The sequence below is a fragment of the Nyctibius grandis genome, chromosome 6, assembly GCF_013368605.1.
Source record: "Nyctibius grandis isolate bNycGra1 chromosome 6, bNycGra1.pri, whole genome shotgun sequence".
Lineage (NCBI taxonomy): Eukaryota > Metazoa > Chordata > Aves > Nyctibiiformes > Nyctibiidae > Nyctibius > Nyctibius grandis.
In genome coordinates, this window is record NC_090663.1 from 39017336 (window position 1) to 39037899 (window position 20564).

The 20564-nt window shown below is 38.2% G+C and overlaps 1 protein-coding gene across 1 annotated transcript in view; it reads right to left on the minus strand.

The window, feature by feature from the left end:
• The window catches only part of WWC2 (WW and C2 domain containing 2), a 110632-nt gene that overhangs the window by 73407 nt on the left and 16661 nt on the right, over positions 1 to 20564 (minus strand). Inside the window, exon 2 of the mRNA XM_068402757.1 lies at positions 4479 to 4588. Coding sequence (XP_068258858.1) covers positions 4479 to 4588 — 110 coding nt within the window. The remainder of the gene's footprint in view (positions 1 to 4478; positions 4589 to 20564) is intronic.

A 20564-nucleotide genomic window follows, 5' to 3' on the forward strand; every position in this document is an offset into this window, starting at 1 on the left:
CTGACTGTTCATTCATATCCCCAGGTCACCTTCCCTCTCATGCTTGCATAAATAGGGGTGTGGAGAAGAGAACAAATAGCAACTCTTTTTTTCAATACCGGATTAGTTTCAACTCAAATCAGCTCCCTGATCTGATTCACTGTCTGGCCATGCAAATGTTCATGCCAGCATAAGCAAAAACACTGCAGGGACAGAACAAAAGGCCAGAGGTAGCAATAGAGCAGGACCAATTCTTTCAGAGATTATATCAGCTTAAAAGTGTTTGCAAATCCAAGCTCTAGGAGCATAAATGTTTGCATCTCAGCCACTTAATGTCTGATGTTGAAAACCCTGCAGAAGAACTGGAAAAATGTGAAAGTGATGACTTCGACTGTAGATATATGAAATAGAGTGGAATAATAGGTTTGTGTTATTTTTGGTACTGCCATGTTATTTAGCAAAAGTAGTAAATGTTAGCAAATTAGACAGTTGAAGGAGATGAACACACAAGTACGTACATGAAATAACGATTATAACTGAACAGCATAAGCTATAAAATCTTTGGACTCTCTGAAACCCCAGTGAGAAGGATTCTCCACAAAGGAACTTCTCGGTCCCTGACCACCAAATAATATCTTTTCAGTATCCCTCTAACAAAGGGAGCTACTCAACCACAGGGTAAGCATTTAAGTTCTTATGGTATTAGCTACCCACATCATATGCATGTTCTGCCTTGCCAGATGGCCTGTAATCTGGTCTCCCTTGAAGCTGAAAGCATCACATTAAAACTCCTAATTGGGGTAATATATTCATGAAGTAATGACCTCAGTTGGTGTTTCTCAAAGTGGGTTACATCATCCAAAAGGATCATGAGAAAGCTCTAAGGCAATCAGTAAGAGCTAGGAAAAAAACAACTGTATTTGAAAAAACCTCATAAAAATATATAAAATTATGGAAAATGTGTGATGATAATAAAACCAAATTATACTTAAACACATTGACACCAAAAGTTCCTCAAGCCAGAGAGTGTATTACAATTGCAGACTGCTCACAGCCAACTCTTACCCCTCTGTGGAGGAGAAATTGAGTTTCCACTGGCAGTTAAGGAAAGTAGGCTTTTCTCAGGTTTGTATGGGAGAAGGCAAGGTAAAGGACTAAGACAACTAATTATGCACATGGTGAATTTTTTTTTTTTTAAAGATTTATTGATTTAAATAATTTTTGAAGAATTGACATTATAGAAATTTGGCAGAATTTTCAGAACTTTGCAAGGTCCGGTCTAGTACTGCTTTCTTGAAATCAGTGGGAGTTTTGCCAATATCCACCCCCAAGAGGAGTGGAATAAGTCCCACACCGACCACTAATGGAAATTCCACCCTTAACATTTGCAGTCTTCGGTTTTTAACAGAAAAGGAGGGAACAACCATGAGTAAGACCTTCTGAATTTACAGTCTATTGCACCAAGGTCTAGCATGCTGCTTACAGCTTATTGGGTTGGTTTGAGAAACGTAACAAGATTGGCCAGTTTTAGTACAACGGCTCCAGAGTCCTGTGAACAACCTAAAACTTCAGTTGTATCAAATGTAGCTTTGTACAGAGGCGCACAGTAGGAACAATAATAGAAAAAGAAATTAAAAAAAGGACAGATAATAGAGAAGCTGTTCAGAATAATTAACTATGGGATGCAAGAGGAGAGAATCAGTGGGCTTTCCCTCAAACATATTGCTCAAATAAATCCAGCCAGAAGGCAGTGAACACAGAATGTCGTCACCTCTCCCTACCTAATACATGGCAGCAGATTTCTTCCCAAGGTGCTACCCCTCATGCTGCCATTTACAGGTCCTGAAATTCAGCTTTACCCAACCTGGTTTTCAGACATTTATCCATTTGGTCCTTCTCCTAGCAGTGGGTGCAGTTTTTCTCCCTCCTTGGGCTTCTTTGACCAGTAAAAGAGAGAATTAACAAAACTGTAGTCGATACAGGTGAAACAGTATAGTAGTCTTCCTCGTTCTAACATATCCGCTGTCCTGACTGAGAATTTTAACAGTTCAAATCCAAAAAGCATACTCAACAGATCTGAATTATTACACTGCTAATAAAGCAGCAAGCAGGTGCAAAACTGCTTTCTAGAAAGGCTTTTACCCCCTTAGTGACCTCCACACTAGAGATTTCAATAGCATCAAAACAACACATGTACCCCAGTCAGATTAAGTAGAAGTTATCATCTCCCCATTTGGCACATCAGACAAGTGACCTGCTTATAAGGCAGTTTACCTCCCAGCAACTCAAGAGTACTCTCACCAAAACAGCGTACAAAATACAGCGTACGAAACTAAAATATACTTTACAAAATAAGAAGTTTCACTGAAATTGCTACAAAGCAACACATACATTACTATAACAGAAACCAAATACACTACCAAACAATGGATGGAAACCACTTTAAGTACACCAAGGTACACCACTTTGTCATCCATCATACACATTAACATAATATAAAGAAACCTAGCTAATCACAGTTATTTGCCCTGGCCACAGAAAGACATGTGTATGGATGGATATACACAACTCTTCTCTATTAAGTGAAGCATTAGGGCTTGCAGTATATTATTAGTGTTTGCAGTGCATTAACAACAGTCAAGAGAATTCCAAGACAATGCTGTTCAAGCCTCAACATTTTACACATGTGTGAAGCAGAACTTCAACCCACAATCAGGTTGTAATATTCAGGAATTCACCTTCAATGCACAGAAAAAGCATTTAAACATAAGGAAAATATTTAATCTCTCTCTCAAAAAAAGTAACAAAACTAAAAGGCTGAGATTTTTAGAACTGATTACAAATTTTGACCATGTATGGAATAAAAGAGCACAATTATCAGAGCAGTTATCTGAAAGCACTTTCAAAACGCCCAGAAATGAGGATTGCCTGCTCAAAATTTTATTGCTTTAAGTTCTATTGTTTTGGCCAAAGCAGAAGCTAAAGACAAGTTTCCTTTTATAATAGCATTTAATTCAGAAGCAAATCCTTTTCTTTCTTCACCTTTTGAATTCCATCAGGTATGTCCCTATTTTTTGAAGTTCAGAAACGTTTAACACCACACATAAGATCGGAGGACTCTCGTTATTCCAATAAAGCAGAGCTATAAAACCCCAACTGAGGTAACTGGATGTGATTCAGTTCAAGATTAGGTGTCTATCTGCAGGTGTTTAATAAACACAGTAGATGTCGAGTGTCTCATTCTAGTTATCAGAGTTCCAGTCCAACCCAACCAAAGGAGCTTAAATCAGCTCATCTTCAAAGGAGACACACAACCAGGCAGCTCCATCACACTTTACATTACATTGGCTGTATTGACTAGACAGTTATTGACTACAAAAGCAGCTTAGACACCTCAGAGTTGCTCAGACATTTGAGATGCCATAGGCTAATGAGCCTCATCTCCACCTTTGTTCCAGAAGACCATCAGTCTATTACTGTCCATGTCGTATCTACTGACCCTGTGCAGTTGTCTCTGCTAACCTAAAGCATCTCAAATGGTCATAAACACCTTGCTATTTTTTAAGTACACAGCACTGCTAACACAGATGCAGGCACCTATATTCAGGTTGAATGGAATCTGAAATGGAATTTCTTCTATAATGTTATTAAAAAGAATTTCTGAGGAAATAGAAAAAGGTATCAATTAATATGGAGTAATGAACACATAAAAAGACAGAAATGCTTTCAGGAGTATATTCATTTCAATAAGTCTAACAAGCATTGTATTTCATATAACTATATGTTAATTTGATATAGTTTTGTATGGTTTAGACATAATTCCCATGCAATTAAAAATGTATCTAGAAACAGATGTAGTCATTTTGTATCAGCAGATTTTCTTGTAAGCCTTTTAAAGCCAATAATGTTATACCAAAGGGCAATTTTTCCCCATCATTTTGATTCCCCATTCCCTTTCCAATTACTACAAAATATAGCATTATTTATAGCCTGAAATGTATTCTACAACATTCTTAGAACTACAGTACATTTGCCAGACCTCATATACAAGTTACAAATACCCCCCCCACATTCCATTCTACCTTATCTACAACAGTTCCTTTCAGTAGTTAGGCTGAAGCCAGTTTTTGTTACTCTTATCAGACTATCTCCACCAGTGTGCATTGCTGAATATTTAATGGCCAAACTTCATACACTTTACAGATACCAACAGATGTAAAGCATCTTTATTTACTACACATTACAAGGACTTCTTCCACAGCAAAAGATGAAGAGCCATAGGAATAATTTTGAGCCAGCTATAATACACCTGCAATCATCCCCAACAAACCCATGCACACAAATGGGGTATTTTGTCTACTGAAAAATCAAAAATTGTTACTTTAACTACACTTCTCTCACAATAAATCTTTCACTACTCCCAGTCATGCTTTAAAAGCTTCTTAGGAAAGTGATGAGCCTTCTTAAATAATCAATATGGCAAATGGAAAAATACTTACGGTTGATGTGATCAATATAGTATACACCAATCTGAGGATCATATGCGGCTTCCCATCCCCATGGTAGTTCATCCCCAACACAATCCGCAAATGACAAGGGCTTTGTTAACCTAAAAACAAAGAACAAGTTAATGGTATAACTTTTCTCTCTTCCATACATATGTTTGTTATTCATATTAATTCCTATTATGACAGAAGCTAAAGAACGATAGCAGGGAGAAAGGAGGGCAGGTTGTTTTCTCCCTCTTGAAGTTTAGGCTCTTGAATGTTTTTCCCCTATTCCATCCTTCTGAATTCATTAACTCCAAGAACATACTATAAGTTACTGCGAACATTTTTCAGTACAGGCACTCAAGTGAGAAATTCACTGCAACATCTTTCACATTTGACAGTTTAAAATTAAACAATAACCAATAGCTTGTAAAAAAAAATAATCTGCACTCCTATTTGTCCCCAGAACTGGACCCTTCAACCTTGAGTCTGTGATGAGAGTATAAGATTTCAAGGTCACCTTCTCTAATGACTACAGATAGGAAACTCAGAAAAGAGAATACAGCCATCTAAGATGCAGTTAGCGGCACTTATCAATTCACATACTTGAATAAAATAAGCAGCAGTGTGCACAGAGCAGACATTTTATAAGTACCATTTAATGGGCCTTAGATGTTCACATGGTGCTTTTTTAGGAAGATAGACAAAAAGTTTTTCATTTTAATAATGGAGCACCTATTTGTTACAAGAAATAGATTGATAACAGTAATATATGGGCTCTTTTCCAACTGAGGCTGAACAAAGCTTTACATCATCATCTTTTTGCTGCCTTTTTTTTTTTTAAAAAAAAGAGTATTGAGTTTCCTGTTGATAAACATCATGTCTGATATACTGATATATTTAATAGGAAGAACAAGAGATTTAAGGTTTTATTGTCACCATAGTGACAATAGGATTAGTACATATCCAGAGTTTAATCTTACTCTGAGGATTTTTTTTATCCAGAGCAGTTCTTTTAAATTGTAAGCATGAATCCACTTCCTCATATTTCTCCGAAGTTTACAACATAATCCTATGAAGGCTACTAATGCTTAATTTAAGGTCCTGAACACATTCGCATGTATAAGGCAAATTTGTTAATTTATTGCCGCTTACAAACTGCTATGGAAAACCACTAAACACACTGAAAACCATTACAAAATTCAGGTGAGACTAACAACATAGAATTACATCTAGGTCACTAAAACATAAAATATGGATTATAAGCAGCACAATCAAGCTGTGAGAAAACTTCTGTGTACTGGGAGAGATCCTCCATGAGAATGGCCAGCCACAGACACACTTCTCAGCAGAGTGAGAAAGTGTAGCTTCTGCAGTATCTGTTCTCCTTCTCAATTTAACGCAGTATACGCTGCCTCACAGTGCAGGAGCTCTTTTTCTAAAGGAAATCTTAAACGGACATGACCCATCTTCCTCATTACGATGCAGGAGAGGACATCCCACTGAAGCTGACTGGGGTAAACTCCCCGGCGATCTCCAGGGAGAGGCCAGGTCCGTAGTAAGCCAAGCCTACCCACTGCATCCTCTCCCACTGCTGACATACATTTTTAAATCCAGATATGGCACTGCTCTGAGTGAGGCTGCTCTGAGAAGGAGCTCTCCAGAAACCCCAGCTCAGACCTGTCACTCTGCTCCTCACCCTCTTCCTCCTCTCCGGGCAGCAGAAGCGATGCTGCCATGGCCAGGATGGCAGCTATGCAGCTCAGCAGGCTAACAGCTGCCCAGCACTGCCGTATCAAATACATCTGCCCAAATGCTACCTACTAATAATGACCAGCATCACTTCAAAGATTACCGTTTTGTTTGCAAATAGTAACAGGTAGACAGAAAGAGATGGTTCTTAGGAAAGCAGGAAGAAGCCTTTTAAAGCCAGGATAACACACACAATCACAGCTTCAGCCAGGCTGTCCACAGCACGCAGGGGACTGAACACAGGGTACCCATGTCAGAGAGTTCCCAGGCCACTACTGCTCAGAGGAAGCATCAATCATGTAAAAGCAACAGCCCTTTGGTGACTTTGGTTAGTCCTGTGAACCTGTGCCAACTACAAGGGCACATCCTGCTGTGAAGAAAGTCCTGCCTCAAATTAGATTACAAACATGGATTTTCATGAAACATCTTACACTGAATAAAAATAAAAGTGCAACATCATCCTTAGTCTTAACATTATAATATTAACTCAAAACACAAGTCTTGTAGTGCAAGTAGAAAAAAATATTTTAAATACCATATAGCAGAGTAGGGATCATAACAAACTTGTATAAACATGGCCAGATGGTCCCTAGTAAATTCATTTAGAACTCTGCATAGCATTCAATACGTTCACCAAAGACACACCCCACAGTTGGCAACAATCACAAGATGTGATTTTTAAACCACCTCTACAGGAAGGATATAAACCCAGTACTATCCTGGCTTTTCATCTGCACTCCACACCCATTTTATTTTTAATCAAATACTGACTTCTTACTATTATAGCACATTCTGTGAGTTAGACCGCAGACCACTCTGGCCATGCACATGTTCTGTCCAGGTGTTATCACCTGTCAGAAATCGGACACCGTGAGAATGAACAGCAGCCACTCTCTCATCCCAGACACTCCATAAATTAAAGTGACACTAAAAAACTGTGGAAAAGTACTTCAGTGACCCACTCTGGACCCTAAACAAAAGAAGAACAGGGAGATAGAGGCCCCAGAATACAGGCAGTACTGGACAAATTATTCTGTGACTTCTGCTCTGCTGGATCATGCTTGGACATCACAGCCTAAAGATCTGAACGATGTCAGGAGAACTGCTCCTGAGTAGATTTTTAAAACATTAAAAGGTTTGTACATAACAAGATCACAATTCCTCAAGAGTGTTACATCCCCATGACACTCTTCCCTATTCCAAAGTCTTTTAATAGCACAAGAGTTTTGAGCCCAACAGAGACTTCCACAGTTGAGTATCAACCAACACAGGGCGATATCTGGTTGCTTTGGGCCCTCAGAACTGTCTCAACATGAACAGTATTTATTTCAAAATACGTATGGCAAACGGACAAGACTAACATGACATAAAGATAAGTAAAAGGTAAGAGAACATTTGCAAGACAGAAGTTGAAAGCAAAGGGAGTTACCAGATGTAATTTTAAAGGAAACAATACCTAGGAGCAAGGACTGAAGGAAACTTGTCTGTGTGAAGATCATTACCTGTGACATAATAACCTATGATAGAGAGACTGCCATTACATTCATTAACCACAATCCAAGAAAAATGAAGTTTATTGCACCATAACAGAGGATTAAGTCCTGTATCTCAGGACACCGATATTCTGAGGTAGTTTATAATACTTTTTCACTTTGTAGTCATCAATTTACATGTTCTTAAAAGAATGCCAATACTCTAAAAAGGATGACTTAAAGTCCACATTTAGTACACTATGAAGTTTAATTAGTAAACAAAAGGTGAGGTTTTTTTAATGCATATCATTAAGCTCAAGTATTCTCACCTATGGGCACTTATTTTTTAACCTTATATAACTCCTTCCATGTGAAGACTAATTTATTAGCCTTTAGCTCATATGTAACATTTTTATCTACTCAACCCTATATGGTTGTAACACTCCCGGTTCAGCCTACAGATTGAAGCGTACTCCCCGGACTAAGAGAACAAGAAGCAGGTGTATACAACAAGAAATGTCTACTCTTAAGAAAACCAGAAAGCATTCTGTAATCCCATTATGTAAACAGTATATAATTATGTTACTGCCAATCACTTCACAGATGCCCTGGGAAAACGAGGAGACAAATACAGCTTACAAACTGAGAAGCTGTATTACCACCTCAAATCCACATTTTTCTTTAAAGTTTTCAAAATATAAAATTAGCTAAGATCTTAAAATGTAGATTCTACAATATATGTGTTATTATTAACAGTTGCTATTGCATCTGCAGCCATGCCTATAAGTCTGTATATGCATCTGAAGTTAATAAAGAGGCTGATGATACTGTAAAATGGAACTGTAACTACAGACTGATGGACTGTCAGTGCAACGTTGTTCCATTTGGACACCTTTCTTTCTCAATGCACTCCCTAGGCCACAAAAACACATAGAAGACAGGTTTCTACCTAAGGTCAGGATCCACAAAAAATGAGAAATTTACTACATATACTAGTGAATGCTATCTTTCTGTCAAGATACAGACAGACCATGGTATTTCACACTTCCATAATCTGAGATTATCAATGTGCATGTTCTTAAAAATGTGTATGCATATGTATGTGTAATATATACACAGATACTATTTTTAACACATTGTTCTATGCAAGAGTAATGCTGCATTCTGCTGTGTTCCTTCTCTGACTCCTTTTTTCTCCAACATCTGTTCAGGATTAAATCAATTGTAACACTGAACCAGAGGTTATCCATATTATGATTATGACTCTATCAACAGGAAACTCTGGACTTTGGCTCTCTTCTAAACTCAGCCTCTCTTCTAAACTCAGCTGATACCAGCATGACTGACCTGCTTAGCATACTTCAAGACCTGATTTTATCCACACTCTGAAGGACTATGTGAGTACAGCTTGACATGTTTTGCTTAGAGAGAACTATCTGCATCAATTTTCTAAGACTGGTTTATTGTGATTTATAATATATGTGGTGGAGGGTGTGGGGAAGAAAGAAAGGTTACAGCAGGCAGATCTCAGAAAACGGGGTGGAGGGGATGGGGGAAAAGAGACACAGACCAAAATAACCCACAACAAACGTGAGACTTCTTCCCTCAATTAGAAAGGAAGAAAATTCAGGTTGGTAAGAGGTACATAAATACATGAGAATTATGAATAGGTTCATCTTCATCTCTTTCAAAATGACTTCCAAGAACACCTCTTTTGCTGTGAGATGCTTGACCTACAGTCAAGACTTGGAGTTTTGAATTCAATTATAACTAGGGTCAATGATCAACTTCTATAGCAACTTGAACACGTATTTGAACATTTTTTCCAAATCCCAATTATCCCCTACCCAAAATGACCTCACGTTCTTTGCCACGTAGCAAGATCTTGCGTGACACTTACATGAAGTGTTGTACTGATTAAATTTCACATCCATGCATTTTCATATATAATGATGTATAATATTACACGTTATTTATTTTCTCTTACAATGCAGTACTCACTAGTACTTTTTCTAGACAAACTGTTCTGAAAAATATACCTCTTCTCCACACTCTAGGAATTGAGAAGACAAAACATAAGTTACTATTTAGATGTGCAGGAATGACCATCTATTAAAATGTAAAGAAGAAACCCAATGATGGAAGGACTACATGCACACTTACCTGGAATCTGGCTCATTTAACTACATACACCATTACAGAAGGGTGTACAGATGACTTACCAGTAACACAATACAACAGTAACAAAGTTTTCTCTGAGCGCTTTCCCACAACTATTTTCAGTTAGCACAATGACATAGAATAGGAACACACTATCAGTATCAGCTAATTTCTTATCTTGCAAAAGGACAACTGAAAGGAAAGTATTTAACTCTTATTTTGATCCAGTAGCTCAAGACCAGCAAATGTAAAAATTTAAATCAACTGATCAGGGAAAGGAATGTATAAACTGAAGAAAAATGTTGTAAATTCTTCACTAGAACTCCTGAATTTAGTGCTCAAACTGGATCTTAAAATCAATTCAACTCTTACCCAACTTTCTAACGCCATAGGCGTTGTGACTTTGAAGGATCTATAAACCTGTCTTCTAATCCCATCCCAAATATCCTCCCAAACATGGATTTTACTCACTTCAGGCACCCAAGATGGATTTCTTATATAAAATTCAGGGATGCAATTAATCCTGTTAACTTCAGAAGTTAGTTATCTAACCTGAATTACTCCTTTAGGTTCCCTAGAGAGGCCGATTCAGCACATCTATTTAGATTGAAGATGAATCACACTGAAGGTTTCCCTCTTTTTCTAGCAACTACAGAAGGAGTCTGAATGCAAGGCTCCTTAGCCTATACAAGGTAACTAAATTTCAGTGGGATGAAAACTATAGCAGGCAGCAGACAGAGCACATACAGAACAGCAAAAGAGACCAAGCTGTAGCTCCACGCTACAGGTCAGTTACAGAGAGGCATTGCCTCTCCCTGTGCCTGAGGTCAGTATCCATTAACAGCATGAAAGTTACATTACATCTGGAAAACAATTTTCTCTGCTACATATTACAGTGGCTGAAGCTGCAACAAAATGCATTTGCTTTCTCTTAATACTGCTGTCACTTTCCTAACTTTAAAAAGTGGGAACTGTGCCGTTTACCTGTAGAAAGGGGCAGAATTTGCATACCCATAAACCACCCTTTTGCCTTATTCTTTGTTCATTCAATTCTATAAACTAGCAAATCCCACACACAATCTCTCTCTCTTGAAAAAGCTCATTCGTGAGTCTGTTGACAGGATTTCAGCTTCTAAACACCATGTTCTTAACACAGTAGTGCCTCCTGTTCAGATACCAGGCCAAGACATTATGTACAACCTTTGTATTGCTTAGGTACATTCTCTTTTAATAAGGGCATTATTAAGATATACTGGCACTTTATTGCAGGTATTATTTTGAAAGAGTAACTAAGTGGACATCAGTACCACATTACAACACATCAAACAAGGAGTAGCACCATGGCAGTCCCTGTTTTAGAATAGTGGTGTAAAATAAATAAATATGGTAATACAAAGATGAGTAAAATAGTCAATTTTTTATAAAAAGAAAGGAAGCTTGAGATATGTGGGCACTGATTCTGATTTTCTAAACAAATATACAGATATAGTATCATTTTTAATAGCTTGCAATTTCTATTCTATGATTCTTTTAAGCCTTGAATACTTATGATAGGCAGCAGGCTTTAAAGAAATATACTACTCGGGTTTTAGAGGGTTTTCTTGATAAATGAAAATGTACACGCATGCACATAGGGGGTTATACTAAGAGACATAAGTAAGTTCACCACCTTACAGCAACACAGAATGGCTGGACATTATTTGGGTATGTACTACTGGGATAATGGGCTCTCACAACTATTTTACAAGCACAAAAACTTGGTTTCCAGTACTGAACTCGCACTAACAGTGGTTTACAACATCTCTCTTCTTACAAGTGAGCTGCGGGTTCGTGTAGATAGGACTAGACCACATTCAGTGATGTTTCAGGGAACATCTAAGACTTTGAAAAACACAATCTCCATTCAGAGACTCTTGTCTAGCTAGTCAGTAGCCCAGGTGAACACAATATTGTGTTCAGGAAGCACACAAAGATGAAGCAGAAACTAAAATCTAATTATTTCCATCCTCATAGGTTTTGGGTCTTTTAAACCTTTTTGCAGTACTGAATAAGCGGTTTCTTCTCTGGAATTTAGCCCAAGTACTCAGGGCCGTTTTGAAATGCTTTGCTGAAAAGGGCAGTGTGCTGAACAGTGTCTTATTTCTGAGAGAGCCCTCCAGAGAGCCAGCTGCATTAATACTCCCATGTGAAATGGCAGTATCATAGAATCGTTTTGGTTGGAAAGGACCTTTAAGATCATCGAGTCCAACTGTTAACCTAACACTACCAAGTCCACCACTAAGCCATATCCCTAAGCACCAGCCCATTATTGGTTCCAACTGCTACCGCCCAAAGGCCTTCCTGAAGACCAGCCTGGAGTTCCGTACACTGTACCATGGCACACAACCGTTTGCCATATTCAGTAAGTACTGCTTAGAAATAACAAGCTGATACCTCACCAATGACTGGTTTTGGAGAGAAGCACTAATTACAGTAGAAAACTGTACTTCATTCCTCAAATGTTTTCCAGGAACCTCTTGGTTAGTTAAACATTTAACTGCCAGGGCAAGAATGAAAACAAATCAACTAACCTTTCTGTGGTCCCATTACAACAAAAAATCCTAAATTCAATTTATTTATACATCACTTACTAAACTTGTACAACATCAAAAAACAGAAATCTGACAAAAGTTCTTAAGTTTCCAATTACAAAAATAACCATTTTAAGCCAATACAGCCAGATATTTCCTAGAAAAGATGCCTTGTACATTAACAGCAACAAGTTCTTTAAAACAAAAACCTATTTATAACTGCAAAGAACTTGAGTCCACTTATTTTAACAGCAGCACAAGTAAGTATTCAAAAACAAAACCTGATAATAAAAATAACCAAACAAAAAAATCCCTACAGAAAAAATGCTATTCCTTTAGACAAATAAAGGACATATATTTGGGGTTTTTTTGCCTTGGGGGGGTGCAGTAAAATATGCAGAAGTAGTGAACCAAATTAAAAAAAAGAAACCCACCGAGTAACCGAAGTGGGAAAAAAAAAAAACAAAACAAAAAGTTATATGGTGGAACACACACAGTTTTCCCAAAAAACACCTTCCTACTTCACTTAGCAGTTTTGCAAGTGTTCTGTAAAATCATCAGCATTTAAGTGCTTGCAATATATTAACAAAAATTACTATCCTTTTTATTTCTTTATTTTAAAAGACTTATCTTCAATGCTAAAAAATCCTATGCATCCCCAAACTCCTTAAGCTTTATGCAACACAGAAAAGTTAAGGATGGAAATCTTCAGGTCCTCTAAAGATCTTGCCTGTTTCCTCTACAGAAAAAACACAAAACGGGGAACTGATGTCCTTCTCACATGCACATACGCAAAAGGAAGCAAGCAAGCAGAGAACACACAACTTAAGATTTCAGTACAGGAGTCAGAAGACAGGGCAAGGTGAGAGCAGAGGGAATATGCTGCCTTCCAGCTTACCATAAGATGCTATGTGCAGGTTAATGACTGCCATAAAAATATGTTATAACAGCAACAAAGCAGAGAATAACGGCCTCTTCCCAGTTACAAAGGGGTTAACATTACCTCAATGTCAGCTCCCTCTGTCCCTTCACAGGTGCTTCTGAAAAGGCACATAAACTGAATAGCTGAGACCCAGAAGGGGAAGACTGCTTTTGGGAAGGAAGAGACCCACACCCACTGGTTGCAGGACCAGGTCAAACTGCCTGCTGACATGGGTTTTTTTGTTTCCTTTTCCTTTTGATTATGATAAACTGTTTTGGCTTTCCACTCAACAATTACCATCACTGAAGAAAGAAAACCCCATGCTGAACACAGCCATACATTTTGCTACATCATTTTATCATTGAAGGTACTGAAAGAAACTAAGTATTTAAATGAAAAGGAGAACCAATATTTTCCAGCTCACAATACTAGCTATTTGTTTTCGTAGGGCAAAAACCCCCAATCAAATCACTACTTGTAATTGTTTACACCTTTAACATCGCCAAGTTCAATGCAAAGATGGCATTTTGAAAGGTTAGGGGGGAAGGGGGAGAGAGGAGTGGAAATGGGTAATGCCACGAATGTTTTCTCCTACTTTTTTCTTTGACACAGCAGTTGGTCCTGTGCTGGCATGTAAGCACTATAATATTAGACACCTGGAATGTGAGGAATGTCTGATAACCATGCCCTAGCACAGGGATAATTCCACAGCCATAACCCAACGATACGACCTTTGAGCTTTCCCCCGGAAAGCTCAAATGCAGTGACATTATGAAAAGGCTATTATGTGCAGTGTTGCTTTAGGTTATTTGTATATACATGACTGTACACTGTTGATACAGGGAAATCGTGTTGTCATCAACTGAGAACACTGTTAAGAAACTTGGCTATTAGTTTTAATCTAAGTCCATAAACACCATGATATTTTTCCAGTAATTCTAAGTGTTCTCAATCCTACAATCTCTACCTGCAAACCTGACTTGGAAACATTCCCTTAACCTGTCTTGTGCCGCTCTGCTTCTCATTTCATACATTTATTATCAAACTATTCCTCTACAGTAGGAAAATGTACCTTTAGAAATCCACAAGTAAAAAAAAAAAAAACAAAAAACATAAAAAACCCAAACAAACAAGCAAAAAAGCCAAACCCAGTCAAGCACTGGCTTGTGAAATTCAAAAAAGGCACAAATTCTGCAATAATTTCCATATACAAACAGGAGCAACATCTGTGCCCAAAGGTTACCATTTAACTGAAGCATGATACAAAAAACAATGGGAGGAAAATGTTCATAGGTTGGACTACTATATTAGAATAAATCAAAGCAGATACACTTATAATAAAGGATTAAAACATTTATTCTGTTATTTGGGATGATTTGTCAGCTTGGCTATCTGTTAGGCACTAAGTATCAAAAGCAGGCTTTGTGGCAGTAGTTAACTACTAAAGGGTTAAATATAGGGCATTTCTGCAGGGTAAAAATTAAATCTGGGAAAGAGAAACACATTTCAAAGAAAGAACACTCTCAAAACCAGAAAACAATCATGACAGTTAATGTCAGCATTAAAAGATCTTCCCCATCCCTAACCTTTTCCTTTCCTCCTTTCTGTAATTTCATACACACGTTAGTCCAAATCACCCCACTACTCACCTCATCAGCTACAGAAAGTGATTTTGAAAATTTTGTTCTGTGAACTCCCCTTCACTCCTCCTGCAACCAACCCCTGCGTTGCAAGGAACCTTTGGATTTATAGAGAGGATATTTAAAGACTCTCCTCGCCTAACTCTGCTCTGACTGGAGTCAGTGTGTGTGTTACTAATTTCAGTAGCAGGAAACTTAAATCTGTGACAAGTACTTTTGAAAAGTACCATCCATCTGAACATCTGAAATAACCTCACAAACATTCAACTTCAGCACCGTGAAGCACTCCAGCCAAGTACACCAATCATTCCAGAAGCAGGGAAGAGCGAACTTGAGTTAACTGTCCAAGGTCACTGCAATTCAGTTACAGACCTACAAACTGTGCCCAAGGCGAGACAGCACCCCACTCTAACCGTTATTCTCAATACTGAGCTCTTCATGTCCCAATTTCTAGCTTCTCATCCAATCACACTTCTTTTGTAACAATTTTTAATGCATACTTCATTAAATCATTATGTCTTTTCCAGTACACTGCAGCTCCTGTAACAAGACTGAACTAGATCAGAGTTCAGATGGTACACCACCACTTGGCCAGCCTCTGGGCACTGGTAAACTCTATTTCCAGACACTACACGAGTAGGAGAAATCTTTAAAATGTATTAACAATTTTTTACACGGAAAAGGAACAAACACACCACTGATTTTCTACAACTGCAAGCAGCATAGTATTAAAAAAAAAAACGAAGGAGGAATATATTTATATTTTAATATTAATAAGAAACCATAGAAGAGTCTGCCAACCCTTGGTGCAAATGGTTCAGAAAGCTCTCTCAAATGATTCCAGCTATGGTTCCTAGAAGACAGCCTCTAGAAAAATCTTTACATTCCTGAGAGCAGAGTGATGGAAGCTACAGCCTGACATATATTAGTAAAACTGCACAAAACTGAAGTAACGAGTAAGGGCTGTAGCAAATACATATGCTTCATACACATCTAACATTGAACTTACAAGTGCAAGATGCTGGAGTGTCGGGGTACTGTAAAATTACAGTATTGTAAAATTACAATTATAAGGTTTCAGATACATTAAACATTTAAACCCTCCCACCAATTATTTTAATATGTAGAACTGTAGCTCACAATGCTTTTATTAAAATTAAACTGCCTTTCTTTGTATATTCCAAGACACTCCCAAAATAGTATTAAACAAAATCAATGCAGAGTTCCTTCAGCACCTCTACTGTTTTTACATTTCTTTATTCACAATATTAATTTAATTCAAGTTTTAGATTAAAGTTATTCCCAGTGGCAGTTAAGGTCTGAGGAATGGGAAATATGAAACAATTATCCAACAGGAAACGTCTAAGTGTTCTGCTGTGACTTCCTTCCCACACACCCACTCCCAGACACTGCCTTAATAAAAACCACACCAAAACCTGTAATAAATACAGCAAATTTTCTCGTAATCACTAGCAGGACTACAGCACCTACACAGTTTATTGCAGCACGGTCTTCTGTTTAAAAGAAAGAACCACCTTTTGCCTCTCATGTCAAACTGACTAAACATCTTTCAGGCCAGATATGCTTTTTGGTTCCTAGAAGGGTGAAGTTTAAAAGGGGGGAGGGAGAAGGGAAGCACTGAACCCTTATAAGCCTCTACCCCCTGCATACAATTGCTTATCACACACCCTCTTTACCAAGTACATTTGGCACAAACAGTTGTTCAGAGCAGGGGAAATACTTCTAAGGCAGTAATATGCAAAGATTGCCGAGGAATTCGGTGAGATACTGTAAAAGTGAACCTGGAGCTGCCAGATGAGCAAATGCTTTACTTATCAGACTGTAATAGAGCTGTCTACCTTTCCCACATGTGGAAGTGCACTCCCTTCATGTTTATTAGCAGTTTGAATCACTGGTTTAAAAAGATTATTCCAATCCAGGTTAAAGAATTACTTTCAGAGAACATAGTATATATTAAAACCTAGTCCCTGGCTGTGGTTGCTAATAGCACAGAGTGAATTATCATAATTTCTTCAAATAAGCGTACAAACATCAAAACAATATTCACAATACTCCTATGAGTAGGTAACAGCAATGTTTTGCCAGTCCTGTCTTTCAAGGTGAAAGATATGTGAGAAAGGGAAAGATGAGAACACCAGAACGATGTTATTTTGCACGTTTTCAAATTTAATTGCCTAAGCTAACACCTTAGAAACTCAAAATTAAAAAAAGGAATGAGGTTATGCACAAAAATCTGAAGATATTTTGTACAACTGAATCACTTTTAATTGGAGCAAGAGACATTAAGTATTTTTGCCAACACCACTGAAGAAGTCATTCAACTCCTTGTGGGTGGCTCTTTGAATCAGCTCAACATTTAGCAGAAGCCAAAATGCCAAAACAGCTTATTTATAAGTTATAAGGAAATAAATATAAAACAAAACAGAAAACATCACCATATAATTTCTATAAAGCTACTGTGTGTTTACATTTTAATACTGCATTCAGCTCTGGTAGCCCTGTACTTCTGCGCCACAACATCTAGAAAGTAAAACCACAGACCAAGATACAGAGAAAAGGGGGAAATGGTGATCAGGATATAGAATGTGTATGTAACTGAAGAGATTAAGATTATTCATCTTGGAAGTTGCTTGCAGAGTGGAAATACTATATACAAGGAAAGGAACAGGCAGCACTTATTCTCTATTTCTCACACTACAAGGAGGTACATGCAGAAAATACAGAAGAGCAGGCTGAAAACAGTTCTGCCAACACACAGTCATATCTAGACCTCGCTCCCACAGCATTTTGTTGAGGTCGAAACTGTACTTCAGCAGCACAGCTCCCATAAATGTCACAGCAACAGGTTCCATCTTGACTTGAAAGAAAGAAGTAATAGCTAGTTTCCACTTTTGACTAAAAACATGGTACCAATTCTCTTCGTCTGTCCTAGCATTGTAACACCAGGCTGCAGTCCAGGCTTGCCTTCTTTTGGGCTAGTGGTCAACGGGTTGTATTCTACCTGGAAGCCAATAAGAAATGGATTATTAGAGGGACCTGTCCTGTTTAACATCTATAATCAATGATTTGGAGGAGGCATTAGAGTGTTCTCTCATCAGACTTGCAGATGTCACCAAACGGGACACACACACACAAAATCAACACTGTCAAGGACGTGACCACCATTCAGAAAGACTTAAGCTACAGGAATGGGCCAACAGAAACCTTCAGAGATTCAGCAACAACAAATGCAAAGTCCTGCATCCAGGAAGGAAATGCCCCTTAGAGCGATACAGGCTGGGACTGATCAGCTGTGGAGCAGCTCTGGGGTCCTGGTCAGCAGTGAGCTGGCAGTGACCCAGTGCCCTGGCTGAGAAGGCAAACAGCCTCCTGTATTAGCAAGAGTGTGGCCAGTAGGATTAAGGAAAGTGATTACTTGCTCTGCTCTGCACTCATTAGACCGTAACTCAAATACTGCATCCAGTTCTGGCAAGAAAAACAAACTGGAGCAAGTCTGGGGAAGGCCACCAGGATGATTAGGAGCTGGAGCACTTGCCCAGTGAGGCGAGGCTGAGGGTCTGGGGTTTGTTCAGCCTGGAGGAAAGGCAGTTTCAGGGGGATGCAACAGCAGCCTGCCCTTACCTACAAGGAAATTTTCAAGATGACTGTGTCAGGCTCTTTGCAGGGGTGGGCATAGTGGAAGGATGAGAGAAAACAGGCATAAGTTGAAACAACAAGCTCAGACTGGATATAAAGAAAAAAAATTTTCACCATGAGGACAGGCATGCAGTGGGACAAGCTAACTTAAGAAGTTGTACCTGAGTAACTCTGATCTCATAACTGACCATGCTTTTTGTATATAATTTTTAAATCTTTGCTATTGCCACACTTTGAAACCACATGTGCACATACAGATGTACTCACTCCTGCCTTGCCTTCTTTGTTTCTTAGAGCTTAGAACTCCATCACTGTATATCTTGACTACAGAAAAATAATCTTTGTTATTTGCCTATATCACACCAAATACCGAGGTTCCATAACAATTTAAGTGGATCTAACCTCACTATCACAACTCTGCTCCTCCTCCATGCTACACGTCCGTGCCCCCTCTCTTTTATCTGTGCTGGCACTCACCTGACTTAGTAAGTCAGTGCAAAGAAATAAACTAGTAGGAGAGATTGAATTTTTTTTTAAACCAGTTCAGCTGCCTAACCAGTTCACTACTGGTACAAATGCCAATGCATGAGAGAGAGTGGAACAGTGGAACCACTTGCAGTCCCAATTCAGATTGGTATGAACTAGCCATGAAACAAGAGAGTTCTTAACAGACACTGAAACCCTGGTTCTTGATGGAGATCGTAGGCAGTACTGTAATACACAATTACTACTACTCCTCCTTACAGTTAAGCTATTAAAACAGACAGATAAGACTAAGCGTGCAAAATTGGAGAGGCGCTTAACGACCCTGTGCAGCTTTTATGTGGTGAAAGTTAAGAGACTGGTTTTTGTAGGTTGAGGGTTTTTTTGACTAACAATGAATATTAACTGGTTGCAAAGCCCTATTTCTGAGAAAAGGGAAGAAATTACAGAGAAGAGCATTTAATTCCTGTTGTATTATGAAATGGAAATGATTGGGCAATTAGGAAAATTTCTGTTTATTGCAATACCTTGATCTACTAGCTACTTGAATTTCAAAGTAAAACAATGTAAATCAGTAAAGTGCCTGATCCTGCAAGGGATACACAACTTCACAGAACAAGCCAAGGAAACTTTCCATGTGCAGCCGCTTCCTACACCAAAGCCAAAGGCAGCCTTGCCACTGCCTTCAACAAGGATGGAAGCAAACTTTGTATGCGATTAATACTTTTAGTTACCTGACTTTTGTCACGTTTGCCAAAATAAAATCTAAAAAGTATTTTGTCCTTCTGTGAGAGGCTTTACTTTGGCCATTTTGACATTTTTTTTAGCCAAAACTAGTTCCTTAATGAGGCTTTAGTAAGGAGAGAGTTTAAAACCAATTGCTAATGACACTGAAAACTACAATACTGTCTCAAACACCGAGCAGAGGCACTTTCACAGAAAAACAACACCTAAGCATAAACAATTGATTAAACAGTAATCTCCCACACTGCATATATCTTTTGTACTGGAAGAGGCAAGCTGCCATATAAGCAATGTTTCAATAAATTCAGCTGACTAGAAAGCTGCAATTTCACAGACTTCTGGAATTTCTGAGACACAGTATTTTTAAACGATTACTTCATAAAAATCACTAAGTATTTTGTTAGATATAAAGTTTTTATACAATCTGAGTAATGAAAAAACCTCAGCATTAGTTCACACAGTGGAAATATGCAGCCACTCCTTGCCAAGATAAGCGCTACATCTTCATTTGCAATTTATTATTCTTCTAAACTGAATAGAGAAGATTGCTCTTAAGAGACAGTTCAGATACAAATCTCTACTATCCAATTACTTACGTAGTCTCTTTAAACTTCTCAATGGAAGTCTCTTACTATCTCTCAAATCAATCTACATCAGTTGCTTTTGTGAAAAATCTTTAATATAAATATTAATAC